Source organism: Bombyx mandarina, chromosome 25 (genome assembly GCF_030267445.1).
Source record: "Bombyx mandarina strain Sakado chromosome 25, ASM3026744v2".
NCBI lineage: Eukaryota > Metazoa > Arthropoda > Insecta > Lepidoptera > Bombycidae > Bombyx > Bombyx mandarina.
In genome coordinates this window covers 6,118,650-6,138,645 of record NC_143231.1, presented here as the reverse complement: position 1 = coordinate 6,138,645, position 19,996 = coordinate 6,118,650, and the positions used below count along the sequence as shown (strand labels likewise).

Sequence of the window (19,996 nt, the reverse complement as noted above, 5' to 3'; positions counted from 1 at the left end):
TGATAGCATTGACGTTATCTACCACTTCACACGAAGTACGCCGTGAGTCCGTTCACCCAATTACGCAACGTACAAATAACTCCATCAAACATGAATCTTTTGATTCTGCCTCGTAAACACATGCTTTACATTTTACGACTGTTGTTGAAAGATACAGAAGATATAAATTAAAACAAAACGAGAAAGCGAACTTTACGAGACTGAGTTGAATTTGTACCTCGTTGATCAGTTTATAATTAATCATCAATTTATTTATCCATTAGTCTATGGCGTTGATTTTGCTCGGGGGCGGCTCTTTTTGATACGAGAGTTTAGCGTAGATACAGCGAGTATGAGTTCAGCAATCTATGTTGAAATCATTTAAATTTTTATTCAAATTGATTGTGTGTGTTGCCAGTAAAAACATAATTTAGTAAACAAAAGCTATATTTTATTTAAAGTATAGAAAAATAAATTAATACCCACTGTCAATCATTTAATTTCTAGAAAACTTACAAAATACATTTATTTTACTTTTATGTCAAGATACAGTTTTTTGTTGGCCTGATGAGCTCATTACCCCTTTGGACCTTTGAATTCAGTCACAAATATCCATGTTTTTAATTTATAAAAAAATCCGACCTCAACTACATTATGTTTCACGAACATACGTTTATCCAAACAAATTATTTTAATTACTAATATAGTAGCTATAATTCTTATCTAAAGCCTGTAGCTACACTTTAAAGTTAATTGTAAACGTAATCTTAACCTAACCTAATACATGGAGAAAAAGGTGACTGAAATCAAAAGTATGTACTGATTCGTACGTCCATCACGAATGTTCTTCAAATTACTAATAGTAGTTGGGATACTGCGGCCAGGCGTGGGGGTGGTGCTGGTAGGGCCCGGGGGGCTGCTGGTAGCCCCAGGTCGGCTGGTAGGACTGCGTGTACGATTGGTCGTAGGACTGCGTGTTTGTCGTCGGCGCGTAGTAATTCGCATTCGTCGTCGGAACAGAATTGGCGGTTGCCGTACTCTCTTTTTTCTTAGAATCAGTTACTCTGTTACAAAAATTAAATTATAAATTCTACTAAGGACACCTTATCCCTCAGTGAGAAATGTGATAAAACGTGTATTGAATATTTAGTTAATGAATACATAAGAAGTGTTTAATCGAGAACAATTTACAACCGTCATGTGTATAGTTGGATTTATTACAAACAATAATTACTTTTTACTTAAATTCAAATCGGCTCATAACGTTCTGACATGCTTTTTTCCATTGCTTAGATGGTTGAACGAGCCCAATGCCCACTCGGTGTTAAGTGATCACCGGAGCCTATAGACAACGAAAATGCCATCGCTCATCGTGAGACATGAGTTCTAAGTTTTCAGTTTTTACAGTACAAATACTTCAAACTGAAACAAATTACTGCTTCATGGTAGAAATTGGGAGGGGACGCCTTGTCGGTGAGTGGTGCCATGAACCTGTGTCCACTGATTTAGTATTATTGGTTAAGTGGAGATACGTACGCTGGCGGCGGCGGCGGGTCGTGCTTGTCTTTGCGAGCGCGCTTGCGGAGATGTTTGGCGAGAGCGCGCGCATGCGCGTGTGCGGCGCGGGCGTGCGCGGCGCTGCCCAGCTCCTCCGCGAGCTCGCGGCGGCGCCACGCCATGTGCGCGCTCACCTCCGTGTCCGCGCCCTCCTGTCTCGAGTACGACTGTGCCAGCTCTGCGTGTCATACAACATCAACAATCATATTATGTATAGTACAGAAAACTCATCCCAAGCTGATGTAGCTCGAGATTTGTTCAATTTACTGATAATATTCCTTGAATAGTTTACAAGGGTATTGAAGTCATTTTAAATACATACATCCTTTTTGAAGAAACAGTTAATAACGGTTTGTGAAAATAAAGCTATGCTGTATGCCTATTATGTTATTATTATATATTATATTATGTTATATGCTTATATTGAAAATTTTGAATTTTATATCATTTAATACTTTAAAGGGTAAATAAAATTGCGGGCGTTAGTATTGTATAATTCACCATCCAACTCTTCGTAGGTGACGCCGGGAGTGTTGATGGCGAGGTCAAGTCTCTGCAGGTGCAGGCGCGGGTTGAGCGGGTCCTTGGCGACGGCGTCGTCCAGCGCGGCGCGGGCGGCGGCGGGCTGGCGGCGCACGTGCTGCAGGAACCGCGCGTACTTGATGGCGAGCGCAGACGCCAGCGACTTGTTCTTCGAAGTGCTGATGTACGTTTCGTATAGCTGAGAGCACTTCTCGTAGTCGCCGCGTCGTCGCTCGAGGTTCACTCGCCTGTTCGTATAAATTACTTTACTTATATTGTTATCCAATTATTATGTCCTTGTAATAATCGAGTATTTTAATCATCAGAAGTAATTAGTATGGCTCAAACGATTCACAGTGAATGGATCTATAGTCAAGATGAGAGTTCATGATTAAAACTGTACTTATAAGATACAACTATGTACTTTGACAGTAAAGCAAAATTTTAATTATATTGTAGACTATAATTTTATTTTAATAATAATAAAAATTGCATTTTTTTAAATCTCTGGGTATTATATGGCTTTCAGATGTCATATTACTGGTGATAGGACCTCTTGTGAGTCCGCGCGGGTGGGTACCATCACCCCGCTTATTTCTGCCGTGAAGCAGTAATGCGTTTCGGTTTGAAGGGTGGGGCGGCCGTTGTAACTATACCTGAGACCTTAGAACTTATATCTCAAGGTGGGTGGCGCATCTGCGTTATGGATGTGTATGGGATCCAGTAACCACTTAACACCAGGTGGGCTGTGAGTTCATCCACCCATCTAAGCAATAAAAAAAATTGCATAATTATATGGTATCATCATCACCATTATAAATCATATTGTACTAAATTGTAACATTAATATATTTTCGTGACTATAAAGTATTACTAGACAGTTATTTATTTATTTTGCAATTATAAAAGAGCAACCAAATATCATTATGTTGTAATAAAGGATAAACATACCTATACTGTATTTGTACGAGATTGGGACAGGTTTTCTCGATACGATCAAGTATCTCGGCAGCTTTCAGTGTATTGCCCTGCACCTCTTCGAAGTGTGCCCAGTGTAGGTGGAGCTCTGGCTTGTCGAGGTGATGCACTGTGCAGGCTCGCTCTAGTACTTCCCGTTCTATTGCTATCACTTCAGGATCTTGTTCAGCACGTTCTTCCAGAAACTTTATAAGCTACAGAAATCATATTTAAAAATATTTAGTGAATGTAAACAATTATCTAATAATGTCGTTTGCGTTTTGTTACTATTATTGTTTGTTAACTTAAATAAGTCATCGTCGGCCTAGAGGTTAAGACGCCCGGTACGGTTCGTATTGAACGATGTCACTGTGCCAATGTTCGAATAGCACATACAGGTACTAATTTTTCCAATGAAATACATACTTAACAAACGCTTATGAATGACTTCCACAATGAATGAACAGCATAGTGTAATAAAAATCAAAATCACAAAAATTATGTTTATGGTGTCTTGTGAATTTTATTGTAAGAATTATGACTCCAAAACTCATGTCTCAAGATGGATGGAGGCATTGCTATCGTAGCAACACAGAAAAAAAAGCTACTTGCTCTACTAGTAGGCGGCGCCATTTTTTTTTAAAGTTTTTTTTTAACTAAAACCTTTTGGTCATGTCTTATTTGAATTTATATTTTTATTTGTATGAAAAATAATAATATGGGGTGAAATGAAATGAAGATGATTAATTTGAGACATTAATCAACTGGGATGAAATTAAATGAAATGAGATAAGATGGGATGAAGTATAATGTCAGCAAAATTATGATCATTTACTGAGATCTTTTCAATGGACTTTTTGGAGGATCCCGAGAAGTACGTAACTTCCAGTGGCTTTATTTCATTTTCCCACATAATTAGTGCACATTCACAGATATTAAACAGTTCATAAACCACCGTTATTACACATTTAAACCCGAGGAAACACTAAATAGACAAAATAAAAAAATCACACTTCACTCCTCGCTTTCCTTCCAAAAAGTCTCGGCGGCGCCATTTGCCAAGAGATCGCTCTCGCTGCCACTACATGGGGTAGTAATCTTATAATGTGATACTACTACTGTACTGTACTACCCGGTTTTCCCCTCTTACTAACTAAAGCAACTACTTACTTTAGTTAGTAAGAGGGGAAAACCGGGCACAGGTCCCCTTGAGTATTAAGTTCGTAAACATAATTAATAGTGTATTGGGAGTATTTATCAAAACTCAAAACATAAACATAGCGCAGTAATAAAGAGATCGATACCTTCATCCAGAATTCTTCATATAAGGCACATGCAATGAGGCATCTCTCGTGGAGCACGAGGGCTCGCTTGAATGAACCGTGGTGCTTCTCCCATTCGAGGTACGCCTTCCAGTTCTTTAGCTGGCAACGTTCCAGGGGCTTCACGTGGAAATAAGGCCGCTTGATCTAAATTTAATACATGAAAGATGAATAAGTTGTGCAGTATAGTAAGTGATATATGCGATGGAAGCCTGTCTGTCTGTAGGTTCGTAATGACCTTTTGTGGCGAGTCTAGAGAGAGATCTGTGCCCATCAACGGACGAGCGTCTGCAGTCTGATGAAGAATACTATATAATAATTATGTTTAAAATTCAACTCCTATAATCAGTATGTTTAATTAATCCTCAAACTAAGACTATTAAATCACTTTACTAATGCATAGAGATAAGTTTGAACATTGAGGCTCGATATTTAAATTGTTTCTTTTATCTGTTGAATAATAGAAAATAGACATCAATATTAAAACGTTAATCCTATGTAATCCGATGCAACGAAGTCTCTTGCTTTACACGTCCATAGCTATTTTTTTTATTTTATTATTATTTTAAATGCAATATAAGTTATATAAAGATTACACTCACTCCTTCTTCGAAAGTCCACCTCGCAGTTACTTCTTCGCCGGTCGTTTTATGAATTTTTCTTCGAGCTGCAACAATCCGTTCCTTGATGGCTTGTGCCTCTTCATCAGATGCCTAATGAACATATTGTTTATGTATGATATGTTAATTGTAAGTACTAATTTTTATTTTGTTTTTTAATTATTGTAGCCGAAAAGGTTTATTTCATTCTAGCAGACCAAGGGGTTGTCTCGCCTTTCCATCTCTCAAGTACTCGCAGGATTGCTCTTTGAAGGTCTTCGTTAGATGACTATATTAGGTCAGTCGTCGGGATCGGATAGGATCCGGTGGTTGATACGCGAAACTAGTAGGTCGGTAACAAATCTGACCAAATCCATACGAATCCATTTTATATTGTCAACATCGTTGCTTTTTGCTAAACAAGTTGATCAATCTTTCTTTGACTTACAATTGTGTCCATCACCATAGTACTGTCGCGTATAGTCCAATAAGTGTACGTTAATGTAATATTGTTTTATTATTTTATATTGTTTAGATGGGTGGACTAGCTCACAGCCCACCTGTTGTTAATTGATTACTGGAGCCCATAGACATCTACAACGTAAATGCGCTACCCACCTTGAGATATACGTTCTAAGGTCTCAAGTATAGTTACAACAGCTGCCCCGCCCTTCAAACCGAAACGCATTACTGCCTCACGGCAGAAATAGGCAGGGCGGTGGTACCTACCATAAAGTCGAAATCTTAATTCTATGTAACAGTTGTTCCGAGCAGCCCACCGGCTCCGCGTGGGCAGCAGTGGGCGGCAGTGGGCGGCGGTGAGACACAATGCGATAGTTACGACATGGTCGACGGGCTCGTCCTCCCCGGGCGGCAGGTCGAGGCTGGGCTGCGCGCCGGCCGCGTCCCGCACCTCGCCCCGCAGCCGCACCAGCTCCGCGTGGCTCACCACGCCGGTCACCGGCTCCGACATCACGTGCTCCTGGAAACTGGAACCGAGACGAACATGTAGAACAACTATTCATGAGAAATTGACAAGGCCAGGGGATAATGCAATGCTTACCGCTAGGAACTAAATTTAAATATAGTTTAATGAAAGATATTTATATAACAATATAGTATAATTATTATAATTAATTATAATTATTATAAAATAGTATAATTTAACTGCCGTCTGGTGTGGTGGTGAGTGACATGGTCACCACACAAGGGGTCGCGGGTTCGAATCCCGCCAAGGGAAGATATTTTGTATGATAAATATAAAATGACTTTTCCAGGGTTATGGATGTTTATTAAATATATGTATGTGTATAATAAAAATCTTATATTTATTTCTGTTATATGGTACCTGTAACACAAGTTCTTTACGAACTTAGCACGGGACCAGTTAACGTAGCGTGATTGTTAGTAAATATTTATTTATTTATTATTATTATTATTATAATGTAAAGTTTAATTAATCCTAAAGACCCTATGCCTCAAGGTCCCCATAGTGGCATCCACAGGATCCGGTGGCTATGCCCTATGGATTGTCAACTCGTGTGAATTTATGATATTAAGTAAATAACAATTTTTATTAATGTGACTAAAAAATAAGCAATCTAAAGATAATACTAAAGCCAGTACTTGTCTAGTTCAATAATCTTAAAGACTGTCCTTTCAAGAATTCCAAAGATACATTTTCAATTTACAAAATGACCTACTTGTCGAAGTGTGACGTGTACCCTAAGGTGGGTGTTGCCAAAAGACGATCGTAGATATTCGTGACATTGAGAGCGGAACCATTTTCCGCTTCCCATTTGATGTAAGACTCCCAAAGACGATCCGAGCGAAATTCTAGTCCACATGCATCTGTAAATAAATATATTAGTACAGCACTGCTTTTAAAGGTTACATATTTACTATGACTCATACTGACACTTCAGTTGAATAAAAAAAAACATTACATACAGTACACATTAAAGCACTTGCTCTGGCGTTACGTTTCATTAGTAATTCGGGTCACATTTGAATGTCATGGTAACTGTTATTCACACATACATATAATGTCAAGTGGGAGAATCACCACTCACCTATGGCTCGTTCATACTGAGATCTGATGTACGCATGATCTTCGGTTTTAGTCGCTTTTATATGATTGAGGTAATGTATCCAGAGGTCTACGGATAAAGGTATAGCTTTAAGTCCCCTTTCCAAAACCTGAAAATCAAGATTGAATTTGAAAACAATTTCCAAGAGCGTCCAAGCATTGTCGTGGACACAACAATACTATGATAGCAAGGGAATATTCAATAGCATTATATCATAATATTTTTCATTCAATTTTTTAAAATAGAGGAAGCGAGAGGTCGGGTATGTGCGCCTATTTGTTCGAAGCAATAAATACACCAACGTAACGCAACATCTCGCTTTATCTATTTAAAATAAAATGTTTGTTCGGGCATATTACACCTGTTCGTAATGGACGCTGCCGGGCTCGCTGTCTTCGCCGTGATCTTCGAAATGGCTAAATATGGAGAACCGCTGTGATCCACGCTAGTGTGCTTTCATGGATTAGTTTCATCTTAATTATCCATAAATCATTATGTACTTAGTTATATATACAATAAAGTATGTATTACAATACATCATGCATGTACAAGTTGTATTAAACTTAATCACTAGAATACAAACAATACACCTTATCGTAAGTATAATTAAAACAATATCTATGTGACGGTTATACAACTCTCCGGTGTGACCTGACGTCTTTCGTATACGAACATCGTAGACCTCGTTGCACTGTTGGGAAAAAAAATAATTGCAAAATACCATATTTGACCAAATATTACAAAAATCCAAGAGTTTAAGATATTGACATAAAACTCATTATTTTGGTGTCGAAGCCTTACCAACACACCAAGTGACTTAAACAATTTAATATGTTATTTATGGGCAAAAAAAACTCACCTCTAAGCACTTCTTTTTACTTCCTTTACGTTTTTCATAATCTGCAAACTTTCTCCAATATCCATAGCAATAAGGATAGTGGGATAAAAAGGCGTCATAGGCTTCACGTGCAGCTTCAACATCGCTCTATGAATAAATTATTAAACTAGTCAATTTTATCCACTCACCACTTTCGTTTGATTCGAAATGTATGAATAATTTCAGTTGGCCCTTGCTTCTCAACATATTTTGAGTTCAGTTCTCATTACTTCATAAAGCAATGAGATTAGCAATTGCTTTTCATCATAAATATATTAAATTAAGCTAAATAATTTTTGCCAATGGGCATTAAATAATTTCCTTTAGAAAAATAGCATGCATACATTCTTTTATAAATTGCTACTTATTGATCTGAATTTGTTAAAGTTTAAATTATTCCTATAGCAATGTCTGCATACTCGCACCTTGAGTGTAAAAAGTAAATTGTATCATATTATTATGTATTATAAATATGAATACATGTGTTGTCTATTTCTGTCAGTTACATTTCCTATTTAAATTATGTAACAAAATATATAAAATAATCTCACATAGGGGCTGGCTGCCTTATTGTGATGTCTATAAAATCTAATAATCACTTAACACTATACATGATGTTCATAAAGTTCATCAGAACTTACATCTGTATAGTTTATTATGGAAATATTTATCTATAATTTAATCAATAAATTTACTTACCTCTTGGTCGACATATTGTAATAGGTAGGTCCACCCTGTGAAGTCAGTCGGATCATCGTTCACAACTTTCCAGTACTTTTCCAATTCCGGTAAAACTTTCTTTTTAGGTTTTTCATCAATAGAAGGTCTCTTTTCGGCAGGTATGGGCTTGCTTTCGCCGTTCTGTAGTATTTTAGCTAATTATTCATTTGTTTTTGTTGGATACTGAGAAAACAGAACCAATTTTTCTGTTTAATCTAAATTGAATAAAAACTTGTTCACAACTGTTATAGGTATGATCTCCAAAATTATGTTATATGAACACACCAAAATAGTTGCAAAATGCAAAAAAAAGATCAAATAATGTAAAGTTTTAACAAAACCATTATTTTCCATACCTTGGTAATAGCTTGTTTTTTTGTGGAAGATTCACCTTCTGATGTTGGTGATCCTGGATCATAATTACTTCTCTCTTCATCTGGTTTTCGTTTTCTAGACTCTTTCTTGGATGCAGGTAGCTCATCTTCTGATACAACCTATAATATAACAAAACAATATTTTGTACATAAATTAATCATATATGTTCTTTCTTTCCTATCTCATCCTTGGTATCTTCGCAGCTATTCCTACCATGATGCACAGACAGATAGGCGAGCTCACAGAGAGCCTGCACCTGAGAGAATTTGCTAGCACACTTAACAGAGCAGTGCTTTGCTTAATCTACCACCAGAGGGAAGTCGTGACTCACTAAGAATACCTCGCAAAAAACTAAGTGGATTGTGTCTATGGACTAGATGGCATGTCTATCTATTCATGGCACTCGACGAATTCCACAAAAATGATGCCGAAACTCAACTAAAAAGCACTGAGAGTGTCTTAGGAGGATCTGATAGGACATGTTCAAGTGGTAGCAATGACTTTGTTGCCCTGTTGCCTGGGTCTGATATGTAGTTAGAAGCGGCCATGATAAGAGGGTTAAAAATGCAGTGATATGCATCACTAAATTTTTTGCAACTTGCAATGTTCAGAAAATATAATAATTTTATTTAATTATGCTATATTAACAATATTTCAATTACTTATTTGCTTGCAGCAAATTAATCCATATCAATATATCCTATATTATTTATTACCCATCTCTCTTTAAATTAAGCAAGAAATGAATTGGTAATTGAATAGTTCATTAGTCACAATTAAGCTATGTTATTTGATTCATAACATACAAAAAAATTACAATTCTGTACCTCTGTATCAGCAGGCAGTTCTGCAGGTTTCGGCCCCGGCAACTCATCATCAGATACATTCTCAGCATCTTTGATGCTCGGCTTTTGCACTTCAGGAAGTTCATCCTCTGATACTACTTCTGTTTCTTCAGCACCACCAATCTGATATAGGAAAAAATTACAATGAATAATTTGGTTTATTTCATGTTTTGTAACCTCAAAGTGCAAAAGGGACACAAGTATATCGACGCTTGAAAGGCAAACGTGACTAAGCGACAATAACTGCTTTGTACATAAATGATAGGTAATAACCATATTCGATGCGCAAAAAATATATATTTCTAGGTCTATTAAAATAATTTCAATCCTACAGCTACTAGCTAAATTTTACTACAGCTAGATTCGTTAAAATAAATTTTGTTTTCAGGTATGTCAACTTTAAATTTGTCTACTGTAAAGTTCACGCATTGTCGCTTAGTCACGTTTGCCTTTCAAGCGTCGTTATGTTGAAATTGAATATGTGTTCATGTATATAATTTTTTAAACATAACAATTAGCAGCAATCCAGTAAATGAACAATAATATTAAAGTGGTTTGTGCTAAATTTTTTGTAATTACCATAAAATAAAGGCACTGTAATCAATCAACAACATTCACACTATATAAATAACAATTCTTATATTGTTGATCACATTACTGATATATGTTTAATTTATTATTATAAATCATATGTATTTTGTACTATAATCACAAACACAAATGTTTTTAAGTGATTTATTGTTGAAGTCTACCATTTACCTTACTTGCGGAGTCTTGTGATTGTTCTTTGATATCATCTACTTCTCTTTGGTTTTTCAACTCTTTGACTTCATCCTGCTTAATCACTGGACCTTTTACTGGACTGCTACATGGCTCAACAATTTCCAATTGCTCTGATTTATCCACATTTAAATTTACATGCTCAGTGGCGAAGTTAGAGTCATTGCCAGAGTTTTCATTTATCTCGCCTATATTGGAATCTGTTGCATGTTGACTTTCGGACTGCCTACTGTCTGTGTCTAAAACTGCTTTGTGGGATGCAGAGTCACTTTGAATAGAATTATCTTCAGTCAATGCGCTATTTAGAGAATCATTGGGAAAAGTTACAGCATTATCACCAATGTCAAAAGAATCTGTACTGAAGCGAGGGCCGTTGTTTTCGAGGTAGTCACCAGCGCTTCCAGCTGATAATTCCACGGCGTTCAAGAAACATTGATTAGATGTCGACGACTCATCAACAGCAGCATCGACACTATTAAATTCGCCCTCTGTTAACAAATGAGAAAGTCCGTTGGAGTTCTCATTTATCAAAGGACCTTCGTCTGTATCCATGGGATTTTCAGATCCTTTCTGTAAGTATATTTATATGTTAAGCATTAAGTTAAGCAAAAAATTAAATAACAATTCTAGATCTTAACCTCACACTGTATACTAACCTGATTATCGGAGCTTGTTTCATCTTCCATGTTTCAAGTTTAGAAATCTGGTAGAACGAGATATATCGATCAAACACTACAATCTAAGCGAAACAGCTATAGTAGTAGTTTGAGTTGGAAAAGTATTTAGTCGCTACGTTTTATTTCGTATTTGGACGCAATTTGCTATATTTTATCGCTTTTTGAGCTTTTAGCTTCTCTTTTGAACATAAGTGTATTATCTATGGTATTAACTTTTTTTAAGGGATTTTATGGTCTAGTAACTAGGACCTTTAGGTCAACTCTTATTTTAATTTTAATGAAAACTTTTATATATGAATAATAATATAATGAAATGAAATGAAAAGAAATGAATTAAGATGAGATAATATGGGGTGAAATATAATCTCAGATAATGGTGATCATTAACTGAGACTTTTTCAATTGACTTTTCGGAGGATCCCGAGAAGTTACGTTTTTTTTTTTTTTTTTTTATTGCCCTTGTAGGCAGACGAACATACGGCCCACCTGATGGTGAGTGGTTACCGTCGCCCATGGACTTCAGCAATGCCAGGGGCAGAGCCAAGCCGCTGCCTACCGTTCCAAGCCGCTGCCTACCGTTCAGCGGCTTTGTTTCATTTTCCTACATTTGTGCACTTTCACAGATACTAAACAGTTAATAAACCACCGCTATTAGTACACATTGAAACCCGAAGAAACACCAACAAAATAAAATCACACTACCGTACTTAAGTAAAGCAGTTACAAAAGAACTACTTTGAAAATAAAGTAAAAAATTTATTCGGTTTCTGTATGAGAGAAAACTTTTTTAAAATATTATGGCCTATGCTTTTTTTACCTGCCAAAGGAATAAAACAAAATAATATCTCTGGTCTTTGTTTGACACCAGGAGTAAAGCTTTCTAGCCACTGAAATGTATGAAACCTAGTCTATGTTTCTAGCGAATTATCCATAGATAATAAAATATTAATTATCTTGTCAAGCAGTTAACCTAAAATTTTATTAGAATTTAAAAATAATAGATAGAGAACTGAGGCTGGAAAGTATTATTCTTTATCTTTTCCTCAGATACTTTTCTTCCATTATGTAACAGAATTTTATTAGATATTATAAGTATTAACCATTCGCTAGAAAAAAAACAAAAATGTTTGGGCTGCGGGCTTCTGCTATGAAATCAGCTATTATTGTGCCGACAATGTTTTCACAACAAACAAGGGTAATTATAAAGCAATAAAGTGACATTTAATACTCGATTACCTACTGGAAATATTTTTTAACCATATTTACTTTACCACATAAATATTTTATTACTATGAACTTGAAAAATGTTTTAATGAAATGTTGCAGAACACTTTTATCTTGCGACGCAGATGGCCACCACCACTTCACAAGAAAGGTGGTAAAGTGCCTAAAATGAAAGGCAGACACTTCGTTTATGACTTAGTAGAAGATACTAGTGTTAAAAAGAAACCAGACATAAGAATTGTTTTAAATCAATTTGTTGAAGGTTTGTTTTTTAAGATCTATGATACTAATAATCTTATAATACTTTTGTCCTTTTATCTGGCACCCATTGCTATGGGAATATGTCAAGTTTGAATCTGGCATAAAGGTAAAATGTTGTCTACAGAAATACATTCCTAACATATTGTGTAAATTACGCAATGGGGTTTCAGGAGTTGGAACAACTGGAGATGTTTTAACACTACATTTGAACAAAGCATATGAAAACTTCATATTGCCAGGTCTTGCTGTGTATGCCAATCCAGAAAATTTGGAAAAATATAAAACCTATGAAAAACGTCCTCTAGAAGAAAATACTCACAGCTCTCCATTTGTGAAAAGGGTTAGTGTCTGACAACTGTCTAATGATTATGGTTACTCTTGATACTTGTATATTTTCATTCATTTATTATTTATTTTCTTGAAACAGAATTAAATAGGTTCTCACTTTTACCAAAATAATAACCACAAATAAATGTTTCTTGTTACAGACAATGGATTGTTTACACAGATTAGTACTTCGTGTAACAATGAGCAATTCTGAACCATGGACTCTACAGCCCTGGCATCTCAAAGCTTCATTTCGCAAGTCAGGCTTCGTAGTTCCTGAGAATGCTATTGAAATGCCTCCAGTGCAAATCAAGGGCCCAGATCCAAATTTACTTGACAAAGAATTTTACGTTACAGTAACAGTAAGTTTACGTTTGACGTTTATGTTCTCAGCTTAGAATAATATGATTTAATAAAAAATCTAAACATTTTTCAGATAAACAAAAAGGAGAAAGTACATGTCAGATGTAGAATATATCACTGGGCAGCAGGTCAAGAGCAATTACCTTTTGAAGAAATTTACTGGAAGAAACCTAAACAGCCACTGATACCCGAACAAGCAGAAGTACTTCAAAAATTTCCTTACCAAAATGAATAGTAACAGATTTTTAAATGCATAAATAATACAGTAAATGAATTGCATAAACAAATTTTAATTTCCGCACACCTTTTTGCTATCTTAAGAATCTAAATGTAATAAATAAAAAATTGATATTTTGTTGACTGAAAAATATAGACCTTCATACGTAGGTAATATAAGCAAAGATTTAAAATATAATGAATTTTGATTTTGAAGTTATGTTATTACACTAAAAGAGTTTTTAATACAATTTTAAATGTCTTCTTTAGAATAATAACTACAAGAAATGGTGGTAGGGCGTGTTGTAAGCCCACATGAGTAAGTACCACTATCTGCCTATTTCTACTGTGAACCAATAATGCATTTCGGTTTGAATGATGAGGTAGATTAAAACTGAGACTTAAAAAACTAATAAAGTCAAAATGAATGGTAGCAGCATTTATGTTGTTTATGCTGGGTTTCATTAACCACTTAACATCGAGCGAGCCGTGAGGTTGTCCACCCTTCTAAGTAATTATAAAAAGAAACAAGTGATATGAACAAGACTAATACTGAAAAGTGCGTTAGTGTTATAACCCTAAAGCAGGTTTTGATTCCGCCACTCATCTAGGCGCTGCCCATCACCTTGCAGTCTTGCGGCGCTTGGAGATAAATAAAGTACATTACCAACAAAATTCTAAGATTATTTTCCTCAACCCTCCTGGGTACAACTGTGTGTAACATAAGTGTGTTGTATAATGTCGTATCATAAATTTAAGCTGAGTTATAATCGATTTACGTTATGGTGCTGAAGTACGTGTCTCGGAACTATAATTCTAACTTCTTTTTATCTAGTCACTGCATATAAAATTACAGAATATGTTAAGTAGTTGAAACATCAGCAAGCTCTTCTTCAACTGCTGGTTTAGTTGTTGTAGTATTTTCAATGTTTCTTTTCTCAAGAAACCCTTCTTCATTGTTCATTTTCTGTCCAACCAGTTCGTGAATTGCATCATCGTGGTTTTCGTAAGGCTGCTGTTCAAATTCTGTTACCGGTTGAGGTTCTTGTTGGAAGGCCTGTACCTGTTCTTCAGGTTGCTGGTATTGTTCCACTGGTTGCTGGTATTGTTCCACTGGTTGCTGATATTGTTCCACTGGCTGCTGGTATTGTTCCACTGGTTGCTCGTATTGTTCCACTGGTTGCTCGTATTCTTGTTGTTGATTGTAATCGCCTTGTTCATATGCAGCATACTGTTCTTCATAATTTTGGTCGTAGCGCTCCATCGTTTCTTCGTGTTCATTTATTTCAGGCGGGTAAGCTTCCTGCTGATCACCTTCATAATATGCGTACTGTTCATTCTGTTCATAATCTGGCTTTTGTTCATATCCTTGGTTGTATTGTGCACCCTCCACTGCTTGATCATAAACATAATTCTCATCTGTTTGTTCTGTATAAAACATTTCGTTTTGCTCTGCGTTAAAGGCCTCAATACCCGAAACATCTGAATCTGCTTGCTGCTCAAATTGTTCATTATGTTTATGTGATTCGTGTTCTTTATTTCTATTATGAATTGAATCATCGGTTTCATTTACTTGAACTGTTTCGGGACTCGTAGTATCTCTGTTTTCAGGATCATCTACTAATAAAGGAGAAATCACAGTTTCATTTGGACCATCTACAGTATTACTGAGGATTTCAGTTTTTTCCAACTGTACTTCATTACTACCTAAATTGGTCGTAGAACAATATTCACCTTCATTTAAATTGCTATCATCAACAGTTTCTTGGAATTGCGGTGAATGTGTTTTGCTGTGATCTGTATTATCCAACAATGGGGTTAATGTTTTTTGATCAATTTCACTATGCAAATCTTGACTTGGAATAAAAATTTGCGAATCATTATTTTCTGTATTCAGATTTTGGATCATATTTGAATTTCCAGCAATAATGGGTTCCGTATTGTCTAAGGGCGTGGATGGTATTACATTGATTTCATTATATTCATTGTCTTGTGAAAAGTTTGATGTTTCTGGCATAAGCAAATTTGGTTCACTCTGATTTTCTTCTAAAGAAAGCTCGTCATGATAATTCTTATTGGTTACAGTTTTATGAAATGTAACGTCAGATACATCTTTTTCGGGAAGATCCTGTCTAAACTCTGTTTCAGTATTGACCATTTCGATTTTTGTATTTAAGCTCCCACTATTTTTTTGCAGTTCATTTTTCGGAACAGAATTTTCCAAACCAAAGCCCTTCTCAATATTTTTCAATTGATTTAAGATTTCGTATTTTCTTTTCCAATCAACATTATCGTTTGGCTCCGAATCCTTATATCTGTTTTCAATGAAATTCATCTTCGGTACACTTGAAGGAACTTTAGGAATCAATACAAACTTTTTACATATTTCTTGAATCGTTGTATCGTCAATACCACTAAAAGAATTTAAATACGCTAGTATTTCGTTTGTTGATCTTGCCTGAATATCTTGGTTTCTTGAAAATTGAATTTGTGAGCGAAGATTGGAAACGTTCGACTAGAAAAAAAAAGTGTCGATAAAAAAATCTCACGTTGGACAAAATGCGCGAAAATATTTATGTCTGAGTGGCGAACGCTCGTGGCCACTCATTGTGGTTTCAGTGCAGGAATCCACTACAATATAAATTATCTATGTATTAGTTTATACATCTTTATGTATAATTTCTTGCATAAAGACAAATTCCTAACAAGAACAATCCATGAGTTAATTTAGTTTTGGCTGTTTTCCCTACTGAATGTACAGACGCCGCTGTTAATTGTTTACCGTAGCTTATCTGCAATTCCAGGGGCATAATCAGACCGATACTGTATCCCTCGTTCGAAGAACGACACATAGCTCACTTCAAACTGCGGATAGGGTTTTTCTCTCGAGCTCATTGGTACGTGATAAATTTGAGAATAGTGGGTTCATTCCAGAGTTTAATGATTTTTGGACATAACACGGAAAAATACAGCGGTCCGAGGTAATAGGTACTAAAAGGAAAAAAAAAACCAAGTTGATTTCAACTATTCCCTGAAGCACGGTAGTATACATGGAACATATTACGGTAGAAGCATTGAAATTGATATTTCTTGGAACATAATTAAAAAAAATGACAACTTAGCTAATGCAAAATAAATGTAACGAAAACGGTTTTCCGTCCGTCATCCATAGTGTTATGTCGTTTAAAGTGATAATAATACGAACGAAATAAGTGTTTCAACTTAATCTCTTAATTAATCACCTTGCGATAGGGAACAGTAGCAGTGCAATATCGTATTTTATCCAATCTGTCCAGTATGAATTCATTACGCTCCCTTCTTTTCTTATCTTCTTCAAGAAAAGCGTCATATTGTTTTCTGAGTGCGTTAATTCGTTCCGATTTTATTCTGCAATCAGAATTAATTTCAGAATTTCAATTATGCTGACTTAAAAAATATATTAATGAATGTACACATTGTAGCGAACTTTTTTCCCGTTTTCCCCATTCGTTCACTTTAAAGTTTATGTTTTGTTTAGAGGCGCAATGTCACGCAGTCGCGAGCGGAACAGAAATGCCGTGATGACCCTGGCTTTTGCAAAAGTCACAATAAATACGAACCTCCAAACCTAGTAGATATATCTGTTGAAATTTGCATGTACAGACTGTGAGATTTACGAATTATCCGAAATTAGCCTTCTCACAAAAAAGTATTGTAGAAAATTAATATTTATCAGGTAAGTAGATAGTCAATTACCTAAATACTTAACAAAAATAGAAATGTTTCATATGAGTGTTTGAAATTTAAAGTAAAAAGCAAAATAGTGCCTCCGGTCTTGATACAAGAGTGACGGTTACAGAGTAACTATGCGAACTTGCATTCCATCTCGGAAAGAAATTTCGCCAAGACCCGACGTAGGATGTGGGTAGTCTAAAAACGTTACCTTCAAGCGCGGTTCAATACTCGCGGATGATACGAGATATGCTGCATAACTTGTACCAGGCTACCGAGATTTGATTTTTAGACCATTAAACCGATTACATTGCTTACTTTGGTGTCAGCTCTTTTTCCGTGAAGTAAAAATTTGTCGTTAACCGATCTTCGACACAGGGACAAAAACAAAACAACCAGAAGCTTGTAACCAAATATCACAAAAGTTAAATTTCCCTTGGACGTGAAGCTAACCTTCCCGAGATATTTGTTTCATTTAGACACCACTTCTTAGATTAAATAAAGTGCTCTCAGTATGAACGTTCACCTGCCGTGCTAGGCTTCACGTGGTACGGTCAATATCAGCGATATTGCTTAACATAACGCTATTCTAGTCAGTTGACCTTCATCGACCTTACTCACGGACGTAAGTATATAAAAGTTTGTTGTTAGAAAATATTTAAATTAAGTTAATTATTAACCACTGAAGAATTATTATACACTGAATAATGCGATGACCACCCGGAGTTTTCCGGTGGTAGAGCTCGTTATAAGCTCACAGGGAGCTACCACCATCTTGCCTGTTTCGGTCACGAAACAGTCATGCCTTCCGACACGTACGAGATAGCAGTTATACAAAATTTAGGACGCATCAATTTTAATGACAATGTAAAAAAATTTAGTACCTACACATTTCTGCCGGGAAGAAGTCGTACGTTCTAGTTTGAAAGGCGGGAGTGGCGGGACAGCCGTTGAGACAAAGTAGCATTTACGTTATGATGTCTATTGCTGTGGTACCAATTTAACATAACCACTGGAAACACGGTTAGAAAGAAGGACCGATCACCCGGTTCATGTTTTTGTGACTTTCCTACTTACATTGTAATCCCTTCGAGAGTAAAAATATTTAAATTTGCGAACTTCCCATATGAAAGCATTTCGCTCCTCTAGTTCTTCAAATATTACTAAAATATATATTTTAGCTTCTTTTAGAATACTTGAGTGAATAATAATAGATATTCTTGACCCTAAAAAAGAATGATAGGCAATATCGCTAATAAACGTCAGAAGAAAAACAATACCTTACATAATACTTAACCCAAAAAGGCCGAATAGCTGCTTGTATGAAATTCATGTCTTAAGTTCATATTAGTTCCTTTAAAGTTGCCGTTTTACAACAATGGCCATTTGAAACGTAACTTATGTATGGCTCGTAATAATAGGTTACAGTACAGTAGTTTTTGTTTGGTGCCCTTTTAAATATGGAGAGTGTTAAGCAGCATTTTCGACATATCTTACTGTTTTACTACAGAAAGGGTAAAAATGCTGTTCAAGCCAGAAATAAATTTACTGATGTGTATGGAGAAGGTGTGTTGATAGTGTGCCAGTGCCAGAACTGGTTCGCAAAACTTCAATCCGGCAATTTTGATGTCGAAGATGCACCACGTTCGGGAAGGCCGGTTGAAGCTGATAAATACGCGATGAAGGCGATTAGTTGATGCGAACCGGCGAATAACAACACGTGAGATCTGATTGAAGTTAAATTTATCAAATTCAACAGTTTATGACCACTTGAAAGGCCTGAGATTATCTTCGAAGTTCGATGTATGGGTTCATTTTCACAAAAAAAAACGAAATTACTTTCCGAGCAACCCTATAAATTCTAAATTCAAATGAATTTTAGCTTTTGCCCGCGACTTCGTCCGCGTGGAATAGTTACTTTGGCATAACGCTAAATTTTACTCGCGTTACTCGCTTCTTCATTTACGTAGAAAGTGAAAATATTTTTGAATAATAGAATGTTATGAAGCTATCTAAGGTACCAAAATCACACTGTTTAACCGACTTCAAAAGAGGAAGTTATCAATTCGACCATAATTTTTTATCTATGTATGTTCACAAATTTCTCGAGAATGCTTGAGCCGATTCTGATAATTCTTTTTTCTTTTTTTGAAGTTATACTTCTTTAGGCGCGTTATGAAAAATTGATGAGAGTGAAAATTTACGATGCACGCGCACCGTGACACAAAATTAATAGAAATGAAGTTGCCCACAAGTGCTCCAATACAATTGAGGTTAACTATCCGTAATATATAATAGTAATATAAATGACAAAATTATTATTTAATATAATTCATACTAAATATTATTAAATTATTAACGTTAAATATTTATTATTAATTATTTAATATTTAATAAAAGAAAGAAATAAATTTAATAAAAATAAAGTATAACTTCTTACGCGCGTACATAAGTACACGCACCCTTTTTTTTGTTCGAAAGGGTAGACTTCCCGAATGGTCCTGTAGATCTGATGATCGGATCCTGGAGAAATCCAGAAATATCTATAATTGTCAAAGCCTATCTTGAAGAGATTTGGGTGTTTCAATGTTGTA

The 19,996-nt window shown here is 35.8% G+C and overlaps 3 protein-coding genes across 7 annotated transcripts; 1 reads left to right on the top strand and 2 right to left on the bottom strand.

Annotated features, from left to right (window-relative positions):
- Nucleotides 1-460: 460 nt before the first annotated feature.
- On the bottom strand, nt 461-11,507 carry Prp39 (pre-mRNA processing factor 39). The gene is made up of 15 exons (XM_089738626.1): nt 11,280-11,507; nt 10,603-11,193; nt 9,826-9,966; nt 8,980-9,117; nt 8,603-8,764; nt 7,886-8,011; nt 7,009-7,135; nt 6,640-6,787; nt 5,778-5,925; nt 4,940-5,050; nt 4,320-4,484; nt 3,010-3,230; nt 2,038-2,306; nt 1,516-1,714; nt 461-1,043 (listed from the first exon to the last, which is right to left on the bottom strand). Exons 1-15 carry the CDS (start codon nt 11,307-11,309, stop codon nt 836-838), a joined length of 2,784 nt encoding a protein of 927 aa, XP_089594752.1. The 5' UTR covers nt 11,310-11,507; the 3' UTR covers nt 461-835.
- A 703-nt stretch (nt 11,508-12,210) lies between these two features.
- Nucleotides 12,211-13,829, top strand: mRpL9 (mitochondrial ribosomal protein L9). The gene is made up of 5 exons (XM_028170836.2): nt 12,211-12,495; nt 12,627-12,786; nt 12,956-13,125; nt 13,274-13,474; nt 13,549-13,829. Exons 1-5 carry the CDS (start codon nt 12,424-12,426, stop codon nt 13,708-13,710), a joined length of 765 nt encoding a protein of 254 aa, XP_028026637.2. The 5' UTR covers nt 12,211-12,423; the 3' UTR covers nt 13,711-13,829.
- LOC114240327 (uncharacterized) lies at nt 13,746-18,553 on the bottom strand. Of its 5 annotated transcripts, none has more exons than XM_089738641.1 (3): nt 17,291-17,535; nt 16,934-17,078; nt 13,746-16,206 (listed from the first exon to the last, which is right to left on the bottom strand). In XM_089738641.1, exon 3 carries the CDS (start codon nt 16,024-16,026, stop codon nt 14,554-14,556), a length of 1,473 nt encoding a protein of 490 aa, XP_089594767.1. In that variant the 5' UTR covers nt 16,027-16,206; nt 16,934-17,078; nt 17,291-17,535; the 3' UTR covers nt 13,746-14,553. The 5 variants fall into 5 exon arrangements, with proteins under 5 accessions (XP_089594767.1, XP_089594766.1, XP_089594765.1 ...); XM_089738640.1 differs by having other exon boundaries at nt 17,427-17,532; XM_089738639.1 differs by having other exon boundaries at nt 17,158-17,291.
- Nucleotides 18,554-19,996: the final 1,443 nt, after the last annotated feature.

What these genes read in the sequence shown, in the direction of transcription:
- Prp39 (XM_089738626.1), bottom strand. Translation starts at nt 11,309, where the DNA reads ATGGAAGATGAAACAAGCTCCGATAATCAG. An exon ending in AAACAAGCTCCGATAATCAG is followed by an intron (nt 11,194 to 11,279) that starts GTTAGTATACAG and finishes ATATACTTACAG; the next exon opens with AAAGGATCTGAAAATCCCAT. An exon ending in CTCGTACAAATACAGTATAG is followed by an intron (nt 2,307 to 3,009) that starts GTATGTTTATCC and finishes TTATACGAACAG; the next exon opens with GCGAGTGAACCTCGAGCGAC.
- mRpL9 (XM_028170836.2), top strand. Translation starts at nt 12,424, where the DNA reads ATGTTTGGGCTGCGGGCTTCTGCTATGAAATCAGCTATTATTGTGCCG. An exon ending in TGTTTTCACAACAAACAAGG is followed by an intron (nt 12,496 to 12,626) that starts GTAATTATAAAG and finishes GAAATGTTGCAG; the next exon opens with AACACTTTTATCTTGCGACG. An exon ending in AATTTTACGTTACAGTAACA is followed by an intron (nt 13,475 to 13,548) that starts GTAAGTTTACGT and finishes AACATTTTTCAG; the next exon opens with ATAAACAAAAAGGAGAAAGT.
- LOC114240327 (XM_089738642.1), bottom strand. Translation starts at nt 18,538, where the DNA reads ATGCTTTCATATGGGAAGTTCGCAAATTTAAATATTTTTACTCTCGAA. An exon ending in ACTCTCGAAGGGATTACAAT is followed by an intron (nt 17,079 to 18,479) that starts GTAAGTAGGAAA and finishes TTCTGATTGCAG; the next exon opens with AATAAAATCGGAACGAATTA. An exon ending in CTACTGTTCCCTATCGCAAG is followed by an intron (nt 16,207 to 16,933) that starts GTGATTAATTAA and finishes TTTTTTTTCTAG; the next exon opens with TCGAACGTTTCCAATCTTCG.